The sequence below is a fragment of the Scomber scombrus genome, chromosome 16 (assembly GCF_963691925.1).
Source record: "Scomber scombrus chromosome 16, fScoSco1.1, whole genome shotgun sequence".
Classification (NCBI taxonomy): Eukaryota; Metazoa; Chordata; class Actinopteri; order Scombriformes; family Scombridae; genus Scomber; species Scomber scombrus.
The window spans coordinates 7366619-7391100 of NC_084985.1; the positions used below are offsets into that span (position 1 = coordinate 7366619).

At 41.4% G+C, this 24482-nt stretch overlaps 1 protein-coding gene across 2 annotated transcripts in view; it reads left to right on the plus strand.

The window, feature by feature from the left end:
* Positions 1-23532, plus strand: part of rbms3 (RNA binding motif, single stranded interacting protein) — a 196203-nt gene extending 172671 nt beyond the window's left edge. The window contains exons 11-14 of one of the 2 annotated variants that reach the window (XM_062435758.1): positions 9844-9954; positions 16864-16953; positions 18662-18786; positions 20305-23532. In XM_062435758.1, coding sequence (XP_062291742.1) covers positions 9844-9954; positions 16864-16953; positions 18662-18786; positions 20305-20308 — 330 coding nt within the window. In that variant the 3' untranslated portion in view covers positions 20309-23532. Of the gene's footprint in view, positions 1-9843; positions 9955-16863; positions 16954-18661; positions 18798-20304 lie in introns of those variants that run through there. The other variant, XM_062435759.1, reaches the window with a different exon arrangement.
* Positions 23533-24482: the final 950 nt, after the last annotated feature.

The window sequence follows — 24482 nt, forward strand, 5'->3', positions numbered from 1 at the left end:
ACAAGAATTTGCAGGAAATAACATATTGATTGAATTGCAGTATATGACACTATGGCAGAGTTGAGAACTTGAATTTGCTTATTGCACAGTGCACCTTGTACTGCTTTGGCAAAGGTGTTTGTTGTTATCTGACTAGATTAAATTTGACAAGTCCATCCATACGAAAGTGGACTCCTGCAGAGGAGGCAGCACTTTGTTAGCAGTAAGAGAGAGAGAGTGAGGAAAGAACAGTTTTCAAAATTTGTTTATCCCCAATTAATGGGAGAGAGGCACTTGGCATAGAACTTGATAGAAAGTGACAGTGTTTTTTTTAAAGTGGACAGCTAAATGAGGTTGCAGCTTGTTCTTCCAAGCGATGTTCTTCTTTCTTTTTTCCCAGTTTATTATCTGTCTTCCCTCTCTCACACATTCTGTCTCTGTCTCTTCTAATGTGTATTCTGTTTGGCAGTTTGGCGTGAGATGTCAGAACAGCATGACTGCTTCCCTTTTGCGCTCTGTTCTTTGGTCAGTGCAGTTCAAGTCAGCAAACCTTGTAGAAAAGTCAAGTACAGTCAATTTTATTTATATAGCGCCAAATCATACCAGAAGTTATCTCAGGCCACTTTTCATATAGAGCAGATCTAGACCATACTCATTACAATATTATTTACAGAGACCCAACAAGCACTTGGCGGCAGTGGCAAGGAAAAACTCCCTTTTAATGGGAAGAAACCTCGAGTATAACCGGGCTCTGAGTGGGCAGCCATCTGCCTCGACCAGTTGGGTTGAGATAGAAAGAGAGAGGGGAGAGAAAGAAAGTAGAAGGGAGGGCAAAAGGAAAGACAGCATAGACGCAAGTTCCACATAGAGATGCATAGTTATAATAATGGTAATAATAGTAATACTAAGACTAATAATAATAATTATTCTACAGAGGCAGAAATATCTGCAAAAAGCAACAAGAGGAGATAAATGAGAAAGAACTAAACAGGAGAGAAAATATGTCAAGTTATTAACATGCATTAATGGGATATGAATGTGTATAGATGGAGAGGGAGAGGAGGGTAGGCCTATAGCAGCATAACTAGGAGGTATTCCAGGGCAAGCCTGAGGTGACCCTAACTATAAAGTTTACCAAAAAGGAAAGTTTTGCCTGATAGTTGATAGCCTCCCATTCTACTTTCGGAGAACCACAAGTAAGCCTGCATTCTTGGAGCACAGTGTTTGAGTGGGGTAATATGAGCTCTTTAAGATATCATGGTGCCAGACCATTAAGGGCTTTGTAGGTGAGGAGAAGGATTTTAAATTCTCCTCTGGGTTTTACAGGGAGCCACTGCAGAGGAGCTAATATGGGAGAAATATGATCTCTTTTCATAGTTCTTGTCAGTACACGTGCAGCAGCATTCTGGACAAACTGAACAGTCTTTATAGATTTCCTTAGGCCAGCCTCATAATAAGGAATTGCAATAATCCATCATAGAAGAAACAGGGGAGACTAGTTTTTCTGCATCTTCTTGAGACAGGATATGATTATTTTTGCGGTATTATCTAGGTTAAAAAAAAGGCCTGAAATGTGTGTATTGTGGGAGTTAAAGGACATGATTAAAGTGGTGCTGTTATCATTAGATAATGAGCTTCTGAGGTGTCTCGGGCCAAGCAAAATAACTTCAGTTTAGAGTTTAGGAACAGAAAATTGCAGGTCATTTAGGTCTTTATGTCCTCAAAGCATGCTTGATTTTAGTAAACTGATTGGTTTCATCTGGCTTCACTGATAAATATAATTGTGTATCATCTGCATGTTAAACGTGCCAGTCTATGTAATAGGATGTGATGATCAGTGGTGTCAAATGCAGCACTAAGATCTAACAAGACAAGTACAGAGAGAAGTCCTTTGTCCGATGCAATTAGGAGGTCATTTGTAACATTCACCAGTGCTGTCTCTGTGCTATGGTGCACTCTAAATCCTGACTGAAAATCCTCAAATAATTATGTTGAAAGTCACACAACTGATTGGTGCCTGTTTTCTCGAAGGTCTCAGAGAAAACGGGAAGGTTAGATATTGGTTTATAAAAAACTTGGATCAAGAGTAGACTTTTAAAGAAGAGGTTTAATTACAGCTACTTTAAAGGTCTGTGGTACAAAGCTTGTTACTGAAGACAGGGTGATCATATCTAGTAAAGAATTTCTTACTAAGGGTCTAACCTTCTTAAGCATCCTAGTTGGAATGGGGTCTAAGAGGTGGATTGATTGTTCTGATGAGGAAATTGAACTTTTATGGCTGTTTCTAAGGTTTCTCTGTTTGAGGATGAATCTGTGCCTGTTGAGGGCAGGAGGTGATGAATTTTGTTTCCATAAGTTAGAGTTTTATCATTAAAGAAGCTCATGAAGTTGTTACTGTAAGAGCTATAGGACTGCATGGGTCAATAAAGTTATGACTCTTTGTCAGCCTGGCCAAAGTGCTGAAAAGGAACCTAGGGCTGTTTTTACTTTCCTCCATTAACGATGAGTAAGAAGCGGCTCTTGCATCGGCCTTTCTATATTTTTTAAGACTATCTTGCCAGACTAAGTGAGATACTTCCAGATTGGTGGAACGCCATATGCTTTCAAGTTTTTCACGGAGGAAAGGAGGAAACTAATCGCCCCAAAAGACAAATAAAAGTCCCAAAAGACAAATACAGACATGCAGTACGCACAAGCCTAAACACATATATTCTTTAAGTGCAGAAACATATTCTTGATGCTAAATCTCACACGTACAGATCACAATCACACACACACACACACAAATTCATTTCACACTGTCAAAGAGTGTGGAGTAGCTGCGTTGCCAGCCAAGCACAGCATTGCTGTCTTTCCTCATGACTTATCCACACCCTTTTTTTCTCCTTTGCCTCACTCTGGATTGTATGTGCTTCAAGTGTGTATTTGCTGGAGTGCATTGGCCCTTATGTACTGTAGGTGAATTATTGAATTCCTCTCGGTTGCACCCCAGCCAGTTCTCCCTGGCTCCAGCTTTGAATAGATGCTCGCTGGGCCTCTTAGAATTGAACCATAACTATCTGTCCTCATCGGATGAGGGTGAATCGGTGCACTGTGTGATACCCATCTCCCCGCTTGACATTAAAAACGCTCCGCGGATTCAGAAGAGGAACATTATGTTGGTCTCGTGGATTTGACTGGCGATGCAGAATTTGAGACAGGGCTACAGTCGTCCTTGAGTTGCTCTCGCTGCTCTTTTTCTCTTCCCCCCTGTCTTTTCATCCCTCTCTGCAATGCATCCTCTCTCTGTGTACTTCTTTCTATACGACTCCTTCTCATTTTTCCCTCAGTTTCGCCTCGCTCCATCCCTCCCGCTTCTCTTTCTCCTTCTGTCTCTCTTCTCTGCTGCTGTTTCAGAGTACAACTGCAGCCACTGTGCCTGTGCCTGTGCCAGCAAAAAATCATCTGTTCAGGGTTAAAGTTTCATTCATATAAGAGAGATATTGTTGCATTGCCACGAGGTGACTGACAGAGAGATTGAGTAGTTGCATTTTTCAGTATGAGCTTTTTTTTTTGGACTCGAAATTTTGCGATTGAGGCAAAAAAACATTTTCAGAGAAAGGCTGATATGGTTTGGTGAACAGGCTTTATTAGCTCGCTGTTTTTTAAATTGGATTTCTAATCTTTTTTTGCTTTTGTAAATTGAGCAAATATTCTGGAGAGATTCTTGTGTGTGAAATGATCCATTTGTCTATAAAAGGCAGTCAGACAACAGCTGATAAACGAGCACAGTCCGAGCGTGGAGAGGAATGGACCTCCCATGAAGACATGACAAATACTGTTACATGCTTCATCTAACATCCTTATCCTTTCTCGTACACACAAACTCACACACACACACACTCACACAAATCCATCCAACTACAGTGTCCTCGTCAATGAGGACATGTTAGTGATAACTTTTTGATAATAACCCCATTACCCTTAGCATTCTGATTAAATTAATGGTTTGGATCTCTCTCTTTCTCACACATACTCATGTACAACAAATGTTATGAACAATCTCAATCTTGGCCAATTAGTAACAAATATGTCGCCATATTTTGGCCTGTAATTGCAGCTTTCAGCACCTGCCATTCCAACTGGTGTCATTTTGAAAATTCTGAATTGCAGTGGTTAAAAGGTTTCTATTGTAATTCAACCTGCGTCATTTGAGATATTACACATGATGGACAGACAAATAAATCAATAAGTGGAAGAGGGGTTATCCATCATCCTTCTCATTTTCATTTCATTGTGGAGGACAAATAGATACACACTTGATAAACATCTTTGCCAGAGGTGAGAAATCCTTCATCGGTACCAGGCTCCACATATTAATCTGTTAACATACATTGTTGTGGCCCCTCAGCTGCTTCATTTTCACAGTAATGATTTCCCTGTAGGTTCTCATGTTTGCAATTAGGCTTTTCAAAACCCTTAAAAATGAGATTTCAAATTTCAACATGATGGCATAGGGCAAGATAAGCCGCTTTCTGTATCAGTGTCAACTTGTGAGGCACTGGGCTTCATTCATTGCTATTCAACAGCTTGCACCGCTGTTATTTCTGGTCCTTTAGGCTAACTGCTGGGTAAAACAAGCAGTTCACCATCCTGACTTAGTCCATAGTACTCTTATAGGCAGGATGTGTTGGTGGTAGTAGTAGTAGTAGTAGTAGAGCAGCCCTGGTAGACCATTTGCCCTAAGGAGGGTTTCATGCTGCGGATTAGAGCGAAAGACCCAGGATGCTAGCTCCCTTTTCTGGGCTTAGATGAACAGAAAGGTGCCTGAGGGCGTCTGGAATCTGTGGCCATAGTTGAGGTAGGCAAAGGCATAGTCATGGGTAGCTTGAATAAAAAAACAAACACAGAAGAAGGTAAATAAGAACCTGTACAGTATACACTCATTTCAATCATGTAGGAGCCAATATCCTGTGTTATTTTTGTGGTTTCTATGGATACAGTTTCATATACCCATCAGGTGGGCAAGCCTGTAGTTCTTAGGGTCCCTGGCAATCTGTCCTGTATATAGTTACCAGTCAATCATCAGCAGATGTTCTGTTATAACATCAGGCTTTCCAGACCAATAACGACTGACTGAACAAACGTAGTCTGTGTGCATTTGTCACTGGAGATGGAGAAAACTGCGCAGTACTAACGCTTCAGCAGAATTACTCCATGGCGTGAAGCTGGTGCGAGTATCCAGCAGTGTGTATGTGTGTCACATTTACACAGACACAAAACACACTAACATACACACCAGCATCAGTATCCAAACCACAGAACCTCACATGGAGAAACAGACTGTCAAATACACAGAGGAATGTGTTGAGTCAAGCTCGGGTCCTCTTTCATGTGGACAACACAAGTGATGCTTTGTTTGAGTGGAAGAGTCAGGGATACAGCCGTGGTCATTGTTTAACATTTTTGAGGCTTTTAATGTGCCTCTTTTCTTCTGTGGTGAATGAAATTGTCCTTTTTTCCCACCAATGTTCACGTTTCACCTGTCTGAAAGCACATTCACTTTGAAAACTCTTTTTATTTCGTACTTCTTTCAGGCTGTTAGTGATTTTGTGTATATTGTCTAAACAGTACAGTGCATTGGTTTTCATAACCAAATACCTTGCTGAAAGCAGTGAAACATCATCGCTTATTAGGTGAGGATCAGTGTGTGTAAGCTTCTCTTTGTGGCCTCGGGCTGTTTTCACTCAGAGCTAGGGCATTGCTACTGCCTGAAGGTAGTAATATATCAGCAATGGTTTGAAGCAACAGCTTAGATAGCCGATAATGTTGGATATTATAACCTGCAGCAGCAATAGAGATGATCAGAAAGGTTAGCTGTAGGGGTGCACTGATCAGACTTTATAGATACTGATCACAGTTTTAAAGTAATCAAAATCAGCCAGTTTTTTTGAAAGGTTTTTATCGGGAGCCTCTGCACACATACACACTGTAATTTTATTTAGAAGATAGTCGGATATTTATTCTGAACAGTGCTTCATTAAGTGTTGTAATACTTAATTCCACCGCCCAGAACAAGCTCATTTATATTTCTTTCTGTAAAAATTCTGGCGAGGTCTCTCTTAACTGCTTCACAAAGCAGATATAAAACATTAAAAAGGCTGTTTTTGCACATCTTTTAGAGACATGGTTGTGAACCAGAATGTAACATCACAGTTGCAATGCTTGATGGTAGTAGTCATCGTCAGGCTGTGATGAAGTGTGTGAAATACTGCAAGAAACCGCTGATCAAAGTCACATTCAAGCAAATTGGCTGCTCTCTTGGGCATATTAAACCAAAATACAGTTTTATTTAATAACAATACTTTTTTTTAAATCTTGTACCATGTGATCGTACTTCCCTAGCTGGATACTAGCAGCCCAAATATACTACCTACCTGAATGTACTGTATGTAAACAGTTTACTGCACATGGTGGAGATCCTTCAGCAGGAATGGCTCAGGCAGTAAAAACTCACTATCTATGTGACATTTATGTACTTGCTTTGCCTATTTTACAATTGTTATATCTGATCAGCAAATTCAAACACTGTGTACTGAATATCAGTTGATACAGATCAGCACTCCTCCAGTCGTAGCAGCGGCTATTTACTTGTAATGAGCGGTCATTAAAAAACACTGCTGGTTGTAAGATTTTTACAAGATTTCTTATTTACTGTACAGTGTCTCTAGTTGTTGAGAATATATCAATGTATTTAACAACCAGGACTCTGATATCATCTGTCTCCTGTCTGGAGCAGGATCAATACCATCTTAAGCAAGATGGGTTTCTCACAGACACACATGTAGTTGCATAGACACACACACAGAGAGAGACACACCATACATTGAGGAGATCTGTAAGGATATCATACATTTGTAATAGATACCTGCAGTATCCATTATCTTTCTCTCTCTTTGTCTTTTCTTTTTTACACAGAGAGAGAGAGAAAGAGAGACAGACAGGACAAATCAAAAATATATATTGTCTATTTGTGTCAGTCTCTTCCTCATTTTTTTTCCTTTTTAGTCTGTCTGTGGACAGACGCACAACCAGGTAGACACCCACTTATATGCACACACACACACACACACACACACGCTAAAACCCCCTCTCTCACAGACATTCAGTCTCACAAACACAGAAAATCGAAATCACAAATCGGCTTAACTCTCCCTGACACGTCTGTGAATTAAGCCTTTCCGTTGCTCTCCCTTTCCCATTATAAAGGCATTGTCAGAGGCTGAATCAGTATCAGGTAGCCCACAGCTCCTGCTGCTTCCCTCTCACTGCTAGCTTTCTCTTTCCATCTCTCTTCCTGGTCCTCTCTCTTTTTCTTCCCCTTTCTTTGTCTTCTCCCTGTGTGTCCCTTGGCTTTCCCTCTCCTTGCAAATTCTCTCTCCTCCCTCCCCCCATCCACATCTCCTCGCTGCCGTCTTCCTCATGACCTCCATCAGCTTTCTCCTTAATCATCTCTCTCCTGTCCTCACAAACACTTTCTAACACTTTCGTTATATCCCCTCTCCTTTTTTCCATCTATCACAGCCAGTAGTTTACCAAAACTATAATACTTCATTACATCTGGCAGGGAAACAGTGTACTTTTTACTTTACGACATTTACTGACAGATATATTTGCCACCTTGTAAACACTCACCTTTTAAAATACCCAATATATTTTAAAGTAGTTAAATTTAAAATCATTAAAATGCTGCTTGCACGTAAAGGCATCAGTAATAATATGCCAATAATTTAAGTTATAATTTATGCTGATAATACTTCATATGTTATTAAATGCACTACTTTTAAATTTTAAATTATTACTTAGCTTAAAACATTACAAGACAAACAAGTGTGTAAAAAGAGCTGTATTTATATAGCCTGAACATTTACATTTTATTTGAACTTACTTTAACTGACGGTAACATTGACAAATCATCACCTTTTACAGTAATATGAAATGGTGAATTTATGAACAACCAGCTGCTTATTGTTTACATCCAGCAGACACTTAGCAACATTAGCATTCAAATGCAAATGCATTGTTCAATGTCCTTTTTGCTCTATAGTCTCTGCCAACTCCTGAGGGAAATATCTGGCGCTTTAGCTGCTAAATACTCCACCATTTTCACCAGCTAGTCCCTAACTTAATCCGTCTTCTGTTTGATGCTTTGCGGATAGCACTGTGGGTTTATCAGAGTTTATGACACAATTGTTTTTGTTGAGCGCCAGTTAGATTGCACAACAACAGTAAAGTTGCGAGCCAGAAAGATAAAACAATGAGCTGAAAAAGCTACAAAGCTTCTTAGAGAGTTGGTTGATGATTCTCTTCAGGTTCATCACTATGAATGGCACCTTTCACATTCCACATTTTATCCATTGTTGTAAAAATATTGATAATAGCCACTTTTAGTAAAAGATATGCATATTTCTTTCACCACTAATTGCAGCAGCTTAACTTCAGTTCATTCCACCCAGTTTCTTTCTTTTTGTCTAGAGGTGAAACTCCGGGAAGGATCACATGAAGCTTGCATATCGAGTTAAAGAGAGAGAGGAGGGGGAGAATGGAGGAGAGAGAGAGTTAGCTGACTGTGTTGTGAATGCGGGGAGTAGACAAGCAGAGCGATTCTGACAGGCTGTGTCTGCACAGTTTGTTCTCCAATAAGCCCACACAGAGTCACCAGTGGGGTGCGCACATGCACGCTCGCGCACACACACACACACACACACACACACACACACACACACACACACACACACGTGCATGTGCTACTTCAGTTGAACACTTAAATATACACACACACATAGACACTGTCTGCCTTTTTCACACTTGTGCACAAAGGCTGCTACACAGAGTGTGTTACAGGCTTACACACACACACACACACACACATAGACACACTTACAGGCACGCGCACACACAAAGTGAGAAGAGACGCGGGGCGAGCAGAGGAAGAGGGCTTGGTTTTGAACACGTTCCTCCCGAGGCTTCAGTGCTGGGGAAATGGAGCTATCATGACAAGGGATGAAAGAGCAACAATGGTTTCATCACTTTCCCTCATGTTCCACTGCACCGTGAAAAAGAAGCTCCTAGCGTTCTCATCCGCCCGTTAGGGAAAACATGCAGCGCATTATACCAGGAGGGGAGGCTCGCGAGTGAGTGAATGAGAGACAGGGAGGAAGTGAGAGAGAATAAGCATCCTGTCTCAACAATCAATGAACCACACAAACCCATATTGTTGATACATCAGCAGCAGATATTGCCCATTTTGATGGACCAAAGACAATAGTGTGTATTGATCTTGAAAATATCCCCTTGTTCCGTCGTTGTTTATTGACATTGTCCCTTTTCCCTTCTTCTTCCCTCGCTGTGTTATGCTCATTTCACCCCTGCCTGGACCCCACCCCCGTTTTTTTCTCTTTCTCTCCCACACTCTCCTCATTGTTTTGATCTTTCTGGCCTCTCCAAAAACTTCCCCAATTTTCTGCTTCCTGTTTGCTTTCTTTCTCCCGCTCTCCACTTCAACTTCAACTTCCTTTGACCCTCTCTGCCACCTCCGTCATTCTTTTCACCCCTAGTTTCTCTTCTATACACTCCCCGAGAAGTACCTCGCCTTTCATTTTCAAAATCAGTTGACTTGTTCACTTTTCTTGTTCCATTCATACAGTGTGAAGCTGTTTCTTTTTCACTGTATATTTCAAAAAGAGAATTACTTTGTACTAACACGGAAGCTAATGAAGCTAATGGGCATCTGAAAAGAAGAATTAAAGAATATACATAATGTCCTTTCTTCATTTGTTCCCTTCTCATTTCACCTTCTCCTTCTCTTTTCCCTTCTTCCACCAGGGTGCAGTGATCACGCCAGCCATGGACCACACTATGTCCATGCAGCCTGCCAGCATGATGGGCCCTCTCACCCAGCAGATGAACCATATGTCCCTGGGCACTACAGGAAGTGTGAGTATAATCCTCACTGCACTGCAATGATGGATACCACCCACTAACCAAAACACAAACACAAGCCAAACAATGTCCCCATGCTCTTACACTCTACAGTTGCCATAATTCAGATAAGGGAAGCTCAAAGATTATCAAAATGCTGATACACTCATTTCAGTTGTTAGCGTGTGTTCACCAGCAGTAAGCTTTACAAGGAGCAGGAAGTTCTCGCTGCTTGTTGGAAACTGCTCGGGGCTGAAAAAACAACTGAATCCTCATGATTTTTCCGGAAAAAACACAATTAAATCTACATTTTTGTTTACAGTTGATAATAAGTTACAATAGTCTCCTAAAAACAGACTTATTCTGCCACCAGCACTTGGTTTCAGTCGAACATTTTGTTTCTATTGTTTTATTATTGTATTGTGTTACACTCTTACATCATGGCGGTAATCATTCCCTTATTCACTCATTCACTGCTCCCTGTATAATAGACAAATAGTTTACTCAACAGTGAGCAGTAGAGCAAGATTTCAGGGCACTCACTAATCATCTTCATTTAGTGCCGTCACCATCAGCTGTAGAGTCACACGTTCATTTTAACATCCCTAAAATGTGGAGAATTGCGCAGAGGGATTGTTACCTGCTATTCAAATGCCATTATTGGAGCATTATATGTAGGTAGTCATTTAATTACAGCTGTTTTATGAATGTTGATGTGTTAATTTTGTTTTTCTCCAATCAGTATTCTGCTAAAATGGCTATCTATTATACTATGATAGCGGCCGGAGGCTAATACAACAGTCTACGCAACTGTAAAGTGTATTTTACTCTTTTTTTACTTTATCTGTGAGTGTAGATTAATTACAGTGTAGTATTTCCTTTGGGGACTTAATGTTGATCTTTAGGCACATTTAAAATGTATTTATGTGTTGCCAAGTGCTTCACTGTTATTCCTTTTCATCATGTAATACCAGACCAGCAATACTAAACATCTAAAAGTCCATCTGCTCTTGAGAGGTGAGACTGAAAATGATGTGTTGAAAAAGAAAAACAGCAGGTCTCCATTACACCATAGTTATGGGTCAGAAGAATTCATTGGAGGCCTCTGCATTTTGGGAAACATTATTCATTTAGTTCAGAAACAGAGTACACACTGAGTGAGACAGGGATTTTACATTTCTTTTCAAGAAAGCCAAATCGTCTTAGGCTGTCGCCACATGTCCTCTGCCATGGAACTGCCATATCATTTGTTTTACACTGCATGCATTCACCACCAGATATTGGGAGAGCACATTTCCCTACTGATCTTCCACATTAAACAGATTTCCTGCGAAGCTTAACAGTGTGACAGGGCTCTCTGTTCTCCACCTTCCTCACTTTCACCCTCTAATTTGTTTCATTCTCACACTTTCTGTCTGCCTCACTCTCTAAATCACACATCAAGTCTATCACTCTATCAGTTTTCTTTATTCTACACACACACATACACACATTTGCAGTCACTGCCCCCTAAACCAGGAACTCCCCCCTGTTTTTGGATCAAGTCGACTTAGAGGTGTCACACAGTTCTGAAGCCTGACTTCCTGCCCTAACCCTGCTGCCCGGGGGCAGGCAAGCAGGCAGCTTTGCTCCGGCACTACGTTTGATCTCTTTGTGTGTGTGTGTGTGTATGATTGGAACAGTGCTGTATTGTACAGTTACCCATGTGTTTCCAGGTGAGCTGTCAGCGACTGTGACGCCATGTTGGCTCTGTCAGGAATGCCCCCTCCCTAATCTGCCCCAGCTGTGCTAACAGCCAGGATTAGAGACAGGCTAATCTATGATGATGGCTTCTGATGTTTGATGGGTTGTATTATAGCAGAAAGTGGGTTAAGGCACTCTCTCTCCTTTTTTTTATTTCTAGTTTACTTTTTCTGCCCCTCCTCTTTCTGCCTGCTTAGCTTTCCTGAGGCGATTTGCTGTGTAGCATAACTTTTCTATGGCTGAGCTGCACACACGGCATGCCACACTCGATCATCTTGGGGAATTGAGACGTGTTTCCTATAAAGCTCATTCTTAAGCCAGATGTGAAAACCCTTTTATAATGCCTGATTGGGAAAGTATGTTAAAAGAGGGGTTAGGAACCAGGATCTGTAACTATCCATGTAGTAAACTGGACTTGACACCACATACTCTTAGAGCACATTCCTCAAGTGTACACGCATGTGGTTGGGTTGTTTTGATTGCCCCCACTGGTCATGTGACTTAGCCTTTGCCACAGAGGAGCACCTGCCATGAGCAGCGTCTCCAAAGTCAACAACTTATCATGACTGGCTCTGGCCGCTGAAGGAGGAGCCACACCTCAGAATACTCTTGGCTGTTCCAGGGCTTTCTGCGGCTGTTTGTGTATGGCTGTGGCTTCCTTCTCTCCAAGAAAAGAACCAAATGTTCCCGGTCCACCCAAGCAGTAGAACTGGTGTGGTGACCGTAGCTTTCCGAGAACGCTGTGTTATTTTGCGCCGTCGAGAGCATGGATCGGCACAGAGGGTTAGGCCTGTTAAAAAAGGAGTGGCGAGGAAAACCTCTCCTCGTAATGAGGAAGTATGGACCAGTGCCATCTGATGGTCACTGCTCTGGAATTCAGCTGCTTTTCCAGAAAATGCTCTGCTTTATAAAAACGTCTCTACTCACTCAGCTCACTTTGGTGTCTGCCTGTCTTGAACAACTTGATTACAGAATTCTACAACCTCAGGCTTACCGCTTATGGATGGCACACATAAACATGCCATCCATGCCTCCTCACTGATTTATTTTACCATGTTTGGTGCATATTGCTCTGTTACTGATTTATTTACCATCTTGGAGCTCTCACCACTTAACAGGAGTCTATCTGTCATGCCTGGTGTCTGTGCATGCCACTGTGTCACTGTAGATGTGTGTACAGTCTCTGTCGTTTTAGTATTTGCACCCGTGTGTGTGTGTGTGCGTGCGTGTCCATGTGTGTGTGTTTGCACGCATGTCAGTGTCTGCGTTTGTGTGTGAGCGACACAGTGTTTGACATGACAAGAGGTGACCTTCCCTCTGTGTTCTCCATCCTATTCCTGTCATGGCATGTAGAACCCAGGTCTCTGTTGTCATGGTGACAGTGATGATTGACAGCCTCTGTGTTCCTGGAAGACAGATTTGTGTGAGGCGTTTTCCTCTATTATCTGGGCTGTTTCTCTTTGTTTTCTTTAGGGAAGAATGAGTACAGTATGTTATTCTGCATCTCCATATCTGTGCATGGCTATATTTAACCTTTACTCGCCCAGGAAGAGTTGCCTAACCATGCACACTCTTTTGTTCACATTCAGACAGTAACACATGTTGACATCTGGGTGATTCCCAGCACCACTGAGCAGAGATCCTTGCAGGACCTTGAGGGTAGTTGTTAAGGAAGGGACACATTACATTTTTAAATTTTACAGTGCATTTGAATGTTTTAGAGGGCCCACAGATAAGGTGCAAGAGTTTTGCCACACTTCAAATTTAATGTCCTGAATCTTAAATATGAGATCTAAATTTGAAGTTTTTTGTGAATTTAAATTACGGCTCTAAATCTGTCCTGTGTTTTAAATATTGACTTAATTCTAAATTTGTGTGAACATTAAATGCATCAGCTTACAGTAAGCACCAGACTCAGGGGTGCAGTCAGATCTTATGCCTAAAACTTTGGGTTTTTATGATAAAGACCAGCAATAATTCTGATATTGGAGGCTTATTAATGCATGCTCCGTGGAGAGAGAAATTATTACTGCATAGTTTGGGGTTCTTTTTGTATTATTTTACTTTTATTCTGCTGTTGTGCAGAAAAGTCTGTTAATACTGCTTTAATAATTTTTTATTTATTTTTTTTTGCCAAATTTAAAAATCTAAATAAAAAAAGAACAAACAACAACATAACAAAGTGAGCACTACAATATTACTGTATCAACACATGAACTCAGTAAACCAGTAAAATGATATACTGTCAAAACCTACTGATAAGAATGTGTTTAGAGAAGTGATTTAAAAGATGACACTGAATTTGCCAGTATAAATCACCTCAGGCAGGGTGTTAACAAAGCCTAGGGGCCGAGATATGGAGGGCTTTTCATGGTGAAGTGGTACAGTGCTGTGATTCACAGCCACTGGTGTGCAGCCCCAATAGTTGCCATCATATTGGAGTCCCACAGCTAAGATCAATAGTCATCAGAGCCCATCCTCACACCGCTCGGCCATTAATAATCTACGCTGAGTAGCTGGATGCTCTTGCCTTGACCAACTGTTATCCTCCACCTTGCAGACGACGCCACAGAACAGCATGTCACCACAGATGGGCTAAATAGATGTGGGGATTGACAGAGAAGTGGGTGATTTATTTTAGCATTTAAACATGCTAACATGTTGTGCTCCAGTACACTGGAGCCAGAACTACAATCTAGGGAGATGGTATTCTTGTTAACGTGGAAAAGTGAATGCAGAAAATTGTCCCATTGTCCTTTTATCCATCAAACACAAACTGCACCAGCTTACAGTATATTAAACAGTGGCCCAAACCACTGTGGCACCAAAGGGGGTTTGTCTGTATTGTGTATGGAGTTTTGGAGTTTTGTCCTGGAATTGCTGCATTGCGGATTGACTTTAGATTGTAGTTATAAGTGTATGTCATGGAGAGTGATGGTAGAAAAGGGACTTAAGGATTCTACTCACACCAGCCTCGTTAAGGAGCTATTCAGGCCTCCCGTTCATCAAACATACGCACATGCCATCTGCTTGAGGCGCAGGTGTGTGCGTGTGCATGTGCATAGATGTATATGTGTGGCTGTGTGCGAGACTATGGGAGTGAAACACCATTTATTGCCAATTAGGGATGCTTTATATTGCCCAAACCTGTCCCCAGACTATGGCTAGGGAAGTATTAAAAGAGTTGAGATTGGACAAAAATCATCTTTATCACCATAGCAACCTATTTCACTGGAGCCAGGCTTGACATCCCCTGACTTGCCACCACAGCCACTGCAGAAATATGCCCCGCTCAACCTGCCACATTAAATAGGTTAACTAATGGTTATGGTTGGAGAAAAAAAATCTTATCTTATTAAATTTTCTTGTTAAATCTAATTTAAATTCCTTTTGCAGTCCTGCAGAGAAATATAACATTTCAAATGGACACGCTCCCTTTGACAGGGAGATTTTGATATTGCTAATTATGTCCCGCTTCCCTTCATTTGCTTTCATGCAGCCCTCACAGGTGAGTTGGCTGAATAAGTAAATGGGAAAGAGAGGTGAAGACAAAAAGTCTGAGGAAAATTTGTATGCACGGTTTCGATTCACCAGGGAGAAGGTCACTTCAACAATCTGATAGGCCCTTTTAGACGATAGCAGGTTGAGAGAGAGAGGGAGGGAAGTGACAGGAAGGTGAGGGGGAAGAAGGGATGACACAGAGAGGTAATGTGGTAATGTGTCAGGAAGTCTGGATCTGCCGCCTCACCCCATCCTGAGTGTGACAGCCCTGAAGGTGTGATAACCTTAAATTCACACAGTCACACTCACATATGAACGCACACTAACATCCATCCTAGGGCATCCTCCTTGGCCATGTGTAGCAACGGTGGGGGAGTTAATCACCCATGTCCATGGCCTTTAGCTGCTCTCATTAGCGGTGAGCGGTGGAGCCGTACCCGATCCATTAGCGACGCTGCCGGTAATGACACTTCACCAGCACCGGCGGGCCCACAGCCAAGAAAGGCTCCGCAGCTCCTCAACAGCCCCTCCATTACTGCCTCCTATAGCATACTGCCGCCACACTCTCTGTACTGGCAGGGGGACTGAGAGGCAAAGGAAAGAGCGGGATTGTACTTCCCTTTTTCCTTGGTCCGGAAAAGCAGCAGGAAGGCGAGGAGAGGCGGAGAGGCAGCCTGGTGGCTTTTATCTGGGATCACATCCGTTGGCGCTGTACTGCAGCATTATCGTTCCAAGCCTCTTTGTCTTTGTCTGTCTCTCAAAGGGGCGCACACACACACACACACACACACACACACACACACACACACACTAATACAGATATGCATGTATGTTCCCAATACACAGCTGCATGCAGGGGAACACAGTTGGACAGACAAAGTGATAAGTCATCCTTTATGCACAGGCATGTACTAATTAAATAGAAGCACACACACTGGCAATTCAGGCTTTCACTGGCAAGCTGGTTCACGACACACACACACACACACACACACACACACACACACACACACACACACACACACACAAGTATTCACAGGAAGTCGGAGAAAAAGCCTCACACAAAGTGCTGTGTCTTCATTCATATTGCATGTGAAAGCCCTGTGGCTGTCATGTAACCGAACCTGTGTCACATCTGTAAAATGGCCATCATGGAGCGAGCTAGTACCCAGTTAAAAGCCAGGGCAGGCATGTCTAAAGGAATATAGGCCACAGGCAACAGACCTCCTGCTTTCTCTTCCCTCTCCCTCGCTTTCCTTCATTCCCTTTTGCTTCTCTTTTTCTTTCTTTTTTTTAAAACTTTTTATCTTCTTCTCAGTTGTGGCCTGGTACATTTGCCTGCCTGTGAAGTCTTGGTGGAGCTGCAGGATACTTCTTCCTCCTCCTTCTCCTCTGTCTACCTCGCATACTCTCTTCTGCTTTTCTCTGCTCTGTGGAGCGTGCACACATATTCTTTTAGCGCCCTCCAAAGGACACTGGGTGCACAGCAAGTTTCTTTTCAGAGTGGTTTTAGGATGGCACTGGGATAGTTTTTTTTAAATATTTGGAAAGCAAACATTGTCAGCTATCATATTTTATATCTGTGCTGCATATTTGTGTATTTAATTTTAAAACTGTATATAGTCACAGTGTATTCATGTGCAAGGATTTTGATGTGTGTGTGTTTTGTTTGTGTTTCAGTACATGACTGCTGCAGCCGCCGCGGCGCCTATGCAAGGGACCTACATTCCCCAGTACACTCCTGTGCCTCCAACAGCCGTCCCTGTCGAAGTAAGAACCACATGCATGCACGATGTACTTGCCAATGATCAAAAATCTGTTGATGTTTATCCAAAGGAGGCCTCCATCACTCCTGACAGCCCCCTCACATACACCCACAGACGCTCATATCTATTTCTGAACCTGCTCACCGCATTAACAGACCAAAACAGTCATTAAAGAGACAGATTACATTTGAAGCGTACAGAAAATTGCTCTTACTCTCCAAACAAATAGCCTTGCACCACCAGCGAATAACAAGTATGAAAACTGCAAGCAAAGCAGGATGAGTCAGAAGTTTTATAGTATTTGGGAAAGACATTTGAAGTGCAACACAGACTTTGTCACTTCCTCAGCGGCTGTCTGAGATCCTGGCAGGTCGTGCAGTCCAGCAAGAGAAATGATGAACGTGGAAAGCGGGCGGGCGGGCGGGCAAGCAGGCAGGCCGGCAAGGAGAGCGGGCCGGCTGTCTGGCGGCTGACAGTGCGGTCGTATTTAGATGGACTATCAGTCGTGTATCAGATGACAGCAGCTGAAGTGAGACACAGTGCCGGCGGTGCTGTCTCTCTCTCTTTCTCTCCCCATAGCCAGTTCGAGCTGGTAGGTAGCTGGAACACGTGCATCCGTCAGCCACGGAGCTCTGGTTAGCCCACCAGCCACAGACACTGACAGTTTCTCCTGACAGACCCATTAGTTCCTCCTCCCCCTCCTCCTGCAGTATCTCCCTCCTTCCTCGCCAAGTTGCTAGCTTCCTCATGAAGGAGCAGGACGATGGAGAGAGATGTAGTTGTAGTGTAGCCCAGGGCGCCTCTTACCTATTTCATCCTCACCAGCGTCCTCTCAATGCCAGCGTCAGCAGTAGGGTGTATATCACTGTATCAGCCGGTGTCTGGAGGGCTGATGCATGGACAGGACGCAGTATCCTTGAGAGCTTGTTAAAGGTGATTGAGATGACTCAATGATGAGGGCTATCGGTAAGGCCAGACACATAAAAAGGCTAAAGGATTGTTTTGATGAATTCAATCCACACAGCTATTCTTTTTACCTCATATATAGATGTGAAATCCTTCAAGGATAAATAGCACATTTTGTACTAAAGAATTGATTTATTAATCATATACATTTGACTGCCTGTGTAATGTACTTCTGCATTCTGTTTTTCACGTTTAACATTTAATATCTTGGTTCAAATTACTCTTCTTTCGTCCTCATAGGAAGACAAAAGACGCATATTTTTCTTTCACTGCTTAACTGGACTGTTTCACAATTGACTGAAATGTTCAGATTTAGGAGAGCAATTATGTATGGCTCCACTTGTACTGTGCACGAATAAAAAATTCTAGCTGACTTCACCATTATTTTATATGCATTTACTTGTGATTTGTCTCAACATATACTTGTATTGGTATAGTTGAAAAAGTTTAATATTTGCAATGTTCCTGTACCTGCCAAGGGTTTCTTAGTTTGAGAAGTTAATACTTAAAAGGTTTAATTTGGTATACTTTAATTTACTATATTATAAATCATCTGTACAACATAAAAAAGGGATCCCTCCGACATGCAATAGTCCAGATGTTACATTATTCTACACAGCAGAGAGAAGCAGTAGCAGCGGCTTTTTCTCAACACAGTCATACATTACAGCAGGAGGTACCAAGCAGCACAGAGAGATGCTTGTTAAAGTTCAACACTGACACGTTGCCCCTGTGTGTGTCCTCAGGGAGTGGTGACGGACGCCTCCCCCCAGACAGTGGCTCCCTCGTCACAGGAGGTGGCGGGCCAGCAGCAACAGATGCAGGTGGACAGTGCTGCCGACCATGTTCCTGCTTACTCATACCAGTCCAAGTAAGTCCAACAGTGAAGCAGGAGAGTGGGTGTCTTCTCCTTTTAGACTAGTTTTTATTTATTATTTTCCACAATACATCATTATTTTTTATTGTGACATACACTATACACTATATCATACATGCCAGGGCACAGAGATATCTATCCCTTTAATAAATCTGGATGTATTTGGTTATAATAGGCAGTGTTAAAAATCAATGAGCAGGGCTGCTTTATGATCATATTCAGTTTTATATAATTTTTTGCATCAACGTAATGAAGTATGTTGATTTGTCGCTGGATCGGCCAAAAAGAGGAAGTCCTGCCTGGTTATTTTATCCATTAACATTTCCTCCATTAAAGATCCCCCCTCCAGACATGTTATAAAATACTCTGCTTGGAATAATAAATTGTATCTGATATGTTTTTCCATAAAAAAATTAAGTTAGCTCTTTATTACATCCACTCCATCTCCCTCATTAAAACACAGAATCTATGAATATGCAAATACTGTCCAGTTCAAAATCGTAAAAGCCCCGCACACCTATAGTAAACCCACACAAGTAATTTCACTTATGTGGTGCTGATTAGACCTCCTCTCAGGTCTGTGTAGGTTTGAACAGACTGTTTGATAGATATACAGTACCTCTGAGTCTTTGTGTAGCTTTGTTGCACCTATTAGGGTCCATATCACACTTTTGATATAAGGTGAGCACAGAGAAACTTTATCCCTTCAGAAGATGAATATGAGAACAGCCATCTAGTGTCAAATATAGAAAATAAATCATTCTCCACAGTGAAGCTCAGAAATCCAACTGAAGTAATAATAAGTGAAGGGGGCCTTTAATTTTCTAGAAAATGTGTTCAATACTTAAAGGTGGGTCTCACAAATGCACCAACATTCACTCTCAGCATTCCAAGATAAAAACAAGTGCATAAATAAGATAAATAAAATCCAAGTAAGAGTAAAATAAATAGAGCACACTATATATACATTTATATGTAGATAATGTTACGTTAAATAACATATCATATCCATATGACTTGTCCTAGAAAGCACTTCTGACTAACATCAGTTCACTTAAGTAAAACTAACTTGTAAAGAGAAGCTTCCTCCATTAATTATTTGGTGTATTAAAGGGAAAATATACAAAATCAGCATTTGTGAGATTTTTTTCAAATAATAAATGGCATTGTATTTTTCTTTGACAAATATTTTTATTCCTACATGTGATGAATTAATTTATGAAGTAATTTACATTAATTAATTGTTTTTTTTTATTATTTTATTATTATTATTATTATTATTATTATTATTATTATTATTACTACATACTGCCATTATAAAAAGACTCAAATAATTTCTGTGCTTTTCTGATCTGATCATAACAGTTGTCTTCATTTTGCTGCAGTCTTCTCACTGGACTGTCAGCTGTCAGTTCTCTTGCTTTTATGTGTTTGTAATATTGTGCTTTGATTACAACTGCACCTCTCTCTCTGTTTTTCTCTCTCTTCTTTTTTTTCTCCTTTCTTCATCAGATAGCAACAACCTGAGAATGTTCCTGTGACAGCGTTGCCTTGAGACAGAGGGTGGCTGCACTGTGAATGTGAGGAAAAGAGAAAAGAAAGAGATTGCTTCCAGATTGCCCAGGCACCAAAAAAGAGACACTTTTTTCATTTCCTACCTGGCCTATGAGAAAAAACAGCAAGGAGGAGGCAAAGAGTGGAGTGAGGAAGGGGATGCGGAAATTGCTGGGCACAGTGCAAAGAAGTGAAATTGTTTAGTCTGGGAACCTGCCTGAAGGGCTGGGCTGAAGCTAGAAAAGTTTCTCAAAGAAAATTCTCAACCAATTAAAAAAAAAAAAGAGAAAAAAAAAACAAATATAAAATGACAAAAAAAAAAAGATTGAATGCGAAGGTAGGTGATGAAGTTTATTTTGTAATTAGAAAAGGGGAGTCAAGTTTGAGATACACACAGAGATTGTCTTCCTCAGATATTAAGCTACAATTTCTTTTCACTATTTTTTATGTTCTAGTGTTAAATTTTAGTTTTCTAGATATATTCGAAAAACAAAGTGTTTTTTCTTTCTTGAATCTTCATGGCCTTAATTTGAGGGGCGCCAGAAACTTTTTACAGAGTTCAAGTCTGACGTCTGGTTAGGAAAAAAAAAAAAAAAAGCAAACAAAATCAGTCTCTTGGACCACACGGAGGGTACAAGACACTGGATGAGTTGTTATAAAGAGGAAAAAAGAATCTATCACATAAGCTGTACAGATTTAATAGAGAAGAGCTTTTTTTTTCTTTTCTTCATTAGAAGAAAACTTTGATAATTATTATGTCAGAGGTAACTAAGTGTCAGAAGAAAACAAAATGTCTGTTGGGGAAAAAGACTTGGGGGGGAAGATGAAGCTTTGAAGAGATTTTTCACAATGAGGAAAAAAAAGAAAACATAAGAAAACATGCTGCATTGTGGATGCAGTCTGTTGCAAATGCTGAACTTGTTTTTTATTATCATAATTATTATTTTACAAGGCAAAGTTGCTGTCAATGACATTAGTGCTTTTTATCTGCCACATTTTACCTTTTTTATGAGCTTTAAGCTGTTTTTAGCCCGCTTTGCTTGTCACACTGCAAAAAGTTGAAAAAAAAGAAAAAAAGGAAAAAAAAGAAAAAGAGGAAGAAAAAAATATAAAACAAATGAAAAAAAAAAGCTACAGAAAAAAAATCTGGCAGTGAAACAAAAACAGTAGATACAGTAGGAGCTTACGGTTTAAACCAATCAGTGCAAAAGCAATAGAAGAAATTGTTGACAATTTCTGTAGTCTTTCCTAGTTGTGGATCAAATGCAGCCCATGGATGGCCATTTTTATACCAAAGATGAAGAGACACTCTGAACCAGAGTTTTGTTTTGTTTTCCTTTCCATTTTTTCAGTTTGATTTTGTTGTTGTTGATGTTGATGTTGTTGTTGATGTTAATGTTGATATTGTTGATGTTGTTGTTGCTGTTGTCGTCGTTTTTTTATTTGACCTTGATGGCCGGACCAGTCCTTACTATCCTTCTTCACATCTTCTTTTCACCAGTTTAAAGCTCATTTTTCCACGGTTGTCCAAGCTATCACACACAGATGCGCGCGCACACACACACACACACACACACACACAAACACACACACACACACACATACACACACACACACACACATAGACATATCGAAACATGCGCACAGATACAAACTCACACACGCATCAAACAGTATTTAAATATGTGATGCAACCGGTGGCAGTTCTACCAAAACTTCACTTCTTCTTATTGTCTTTTAATTGACTGAATATGTCTCATCGCTTTCACACACCGTGGGTGCATTCCACCTCTCTCTCTTTCAGATCCTGCAGGGAAAACTTAAGAAAACAGATTGGGGAATGTTGTTTGCTACGCTCCGTGATTGTCAATGCATTGCTTCCAGCTTTGTGTTCTTACTGATCTTCAGTCTTTTTATCTCTTCGATTCAACCATAACTAACTCAACCATCTCTCGGCATACTGAGCGTCAGTGTTGAACTGAGAATCTCCCTGCTGCTGTTTGGCCTCGTTTTAATCTCTGTCGTCTAGACGTCACCAAACCCGGGTCACTTTTTTGAGTATGCTCAGAATACCGAATGAGTGACGTTTACTGCATATTATACATCAGGTAAGACAAAGAAACTGTACAAAACTGGCTTTAAAGTCTCTAGCAGTGATTGCATAAACTTTATGGCACTTGATGATCTTAATGGTGGATTAAAATAGTTGAGAAGCAACAGAAATGCTTGAATATCCCCAAATATGTTTCTTTCTTTTCGATAAATGAGAAGATAAGTGTCACTCTCGTGTCGGCAGCTGGTTAGCCAAGGTGGACGCATAGCCTGGTAACAAAATTCACCTCACAGCACCTCTAAAGCTCACTAATTAACACCTCATATCTTGTTTGTTTAATCAGTACAAAAAACAAAGTTCAAACATAACACTTTGTGGTTTTGCTGGTTTTATTTGCCAGGCTGTTTCTTGGCTGGCTGCGGTTATTCTCTGAAATCTTGACGTCATTGTGAGGTTGACAGGCAACAAGCGGAGACCACAGGAAGTTTCTGTTTCCAGCTAATAAATATAGCGCTATATCTTTAAAACACATCTGAACAGAAGCAAGGTTGACTCATTTACTCCCTGAGAGGACACGTTTAAACTAGGGAACTTTGCTTTGTGAGACCTTTTTGCATCGTGATACTACCGTAACTCTGTGACACTAAAAGGGCATAAAGGAAATGTGTTTAAAGGGTAGAAAAAGGATTGTTTGTCTTGAACATCCACCTGATTATTTGTCCAACCCAGGCAGGGGAGGTCAGCACACCTATGGGAGCTAACTAGGCTCCTCACCAGCCATAACGAGACGTTGATGGCAGCTCCTTCCTCGACCTCACAGCTGAATGTCAGTTACACCCCTGGTTGTCCCAATTTGTTGCACAAACAAACCTGTCTCATCTCATCCCGTCTTCCCATCCCAGAGCTGCGTGAGGTTTGCAATGACTTCATCTCTGAGGATTGTCCCAGCAAACATTGCCTGTGGGACAGTGGTCATTTCTGCCCCCACTACAGCAGCCTGTGTGTGTCAGGTGCACAGTGTGTCTGCTGTGTTCATTCGCTCTGCCCCACATTGGTGCCACAGCACTAAAAAAGACCCAGTTTTTCCCTGCTTCGCTGGCACCATTAATGTGCCATGGCCAAGCCGGGCTCCTTTGCTCTCATTTTCCCTCGCTGTCATTTTCTCCCTCTTCCCCTTCTCTTGCGCTCTCTCTGAGGTTTCTTCTCTTTATTGGATGGTGCAGAAGCAGAACCACAAACCAATTTCAGTCACTCTCGCAATGAGGCTTGACGGGCCCAATTTGTCTCCCTCCAGGGCAATAGGATCCACTCCAGTGTCCCTCAAAAGACCCCTTTCTTCCAGACAGAGAGGGAGCTTTTTGTTTGGTGACAATTGCAATTGAGCTCCTGCAGTTCCTGTGACTCATTCAAATCTAAGTCCAGCGTTGCTCTGCTGCATTTTTGGGAAACGATGGCATGTTGTGTACATTATGGGCAAGCTATGTCACCATGTAACAATCAAACTGTACATTGAGTGCCTTTTAACAAAGCTTCCAAATGATTCCAAATTATCTTTGTGATAGTTTAAAAAGCAAAGCACATGGAAGAGCTTGTTAATGAAGTTGTGCTAAAGAAATGCTACACAATATCGAAGCCACTCTATGGTGCTAAAGAGGAAGCTGTCTCGGGCTTGTGCCTTCATTGTGTGCACTGATCTCTGTGAAGAGCTGGCCACCGTTGATTATTTGGCCATGAACTCTTGCTCAACAGGCCACTTGATGACACACAAAAGAACCAGGCACACAGGTTCTTGTAGTGAACTACACCGGTGAAGCCATATGTACATTTTTTTCCCCTCTCAGTCACACTGTAAATACTTTCCGTGCATTCATAAGCCTGCCACATGTCTTCCATCCACCAACGGAGGTCAAAAGCCAAACGTGTCATTCAAACTGTCTCTCAATGACTGCTCAGCTATTTATTGTCCAATCAAATCAACACTTGCCCTTTCCCTTTCATCTGATCTGCCACTCACCATCTGCTTTCACTTGCCTGGAGGCTATGATTTGCTCTTATCTGCTGATGAAGTCTCTGCCACATTACA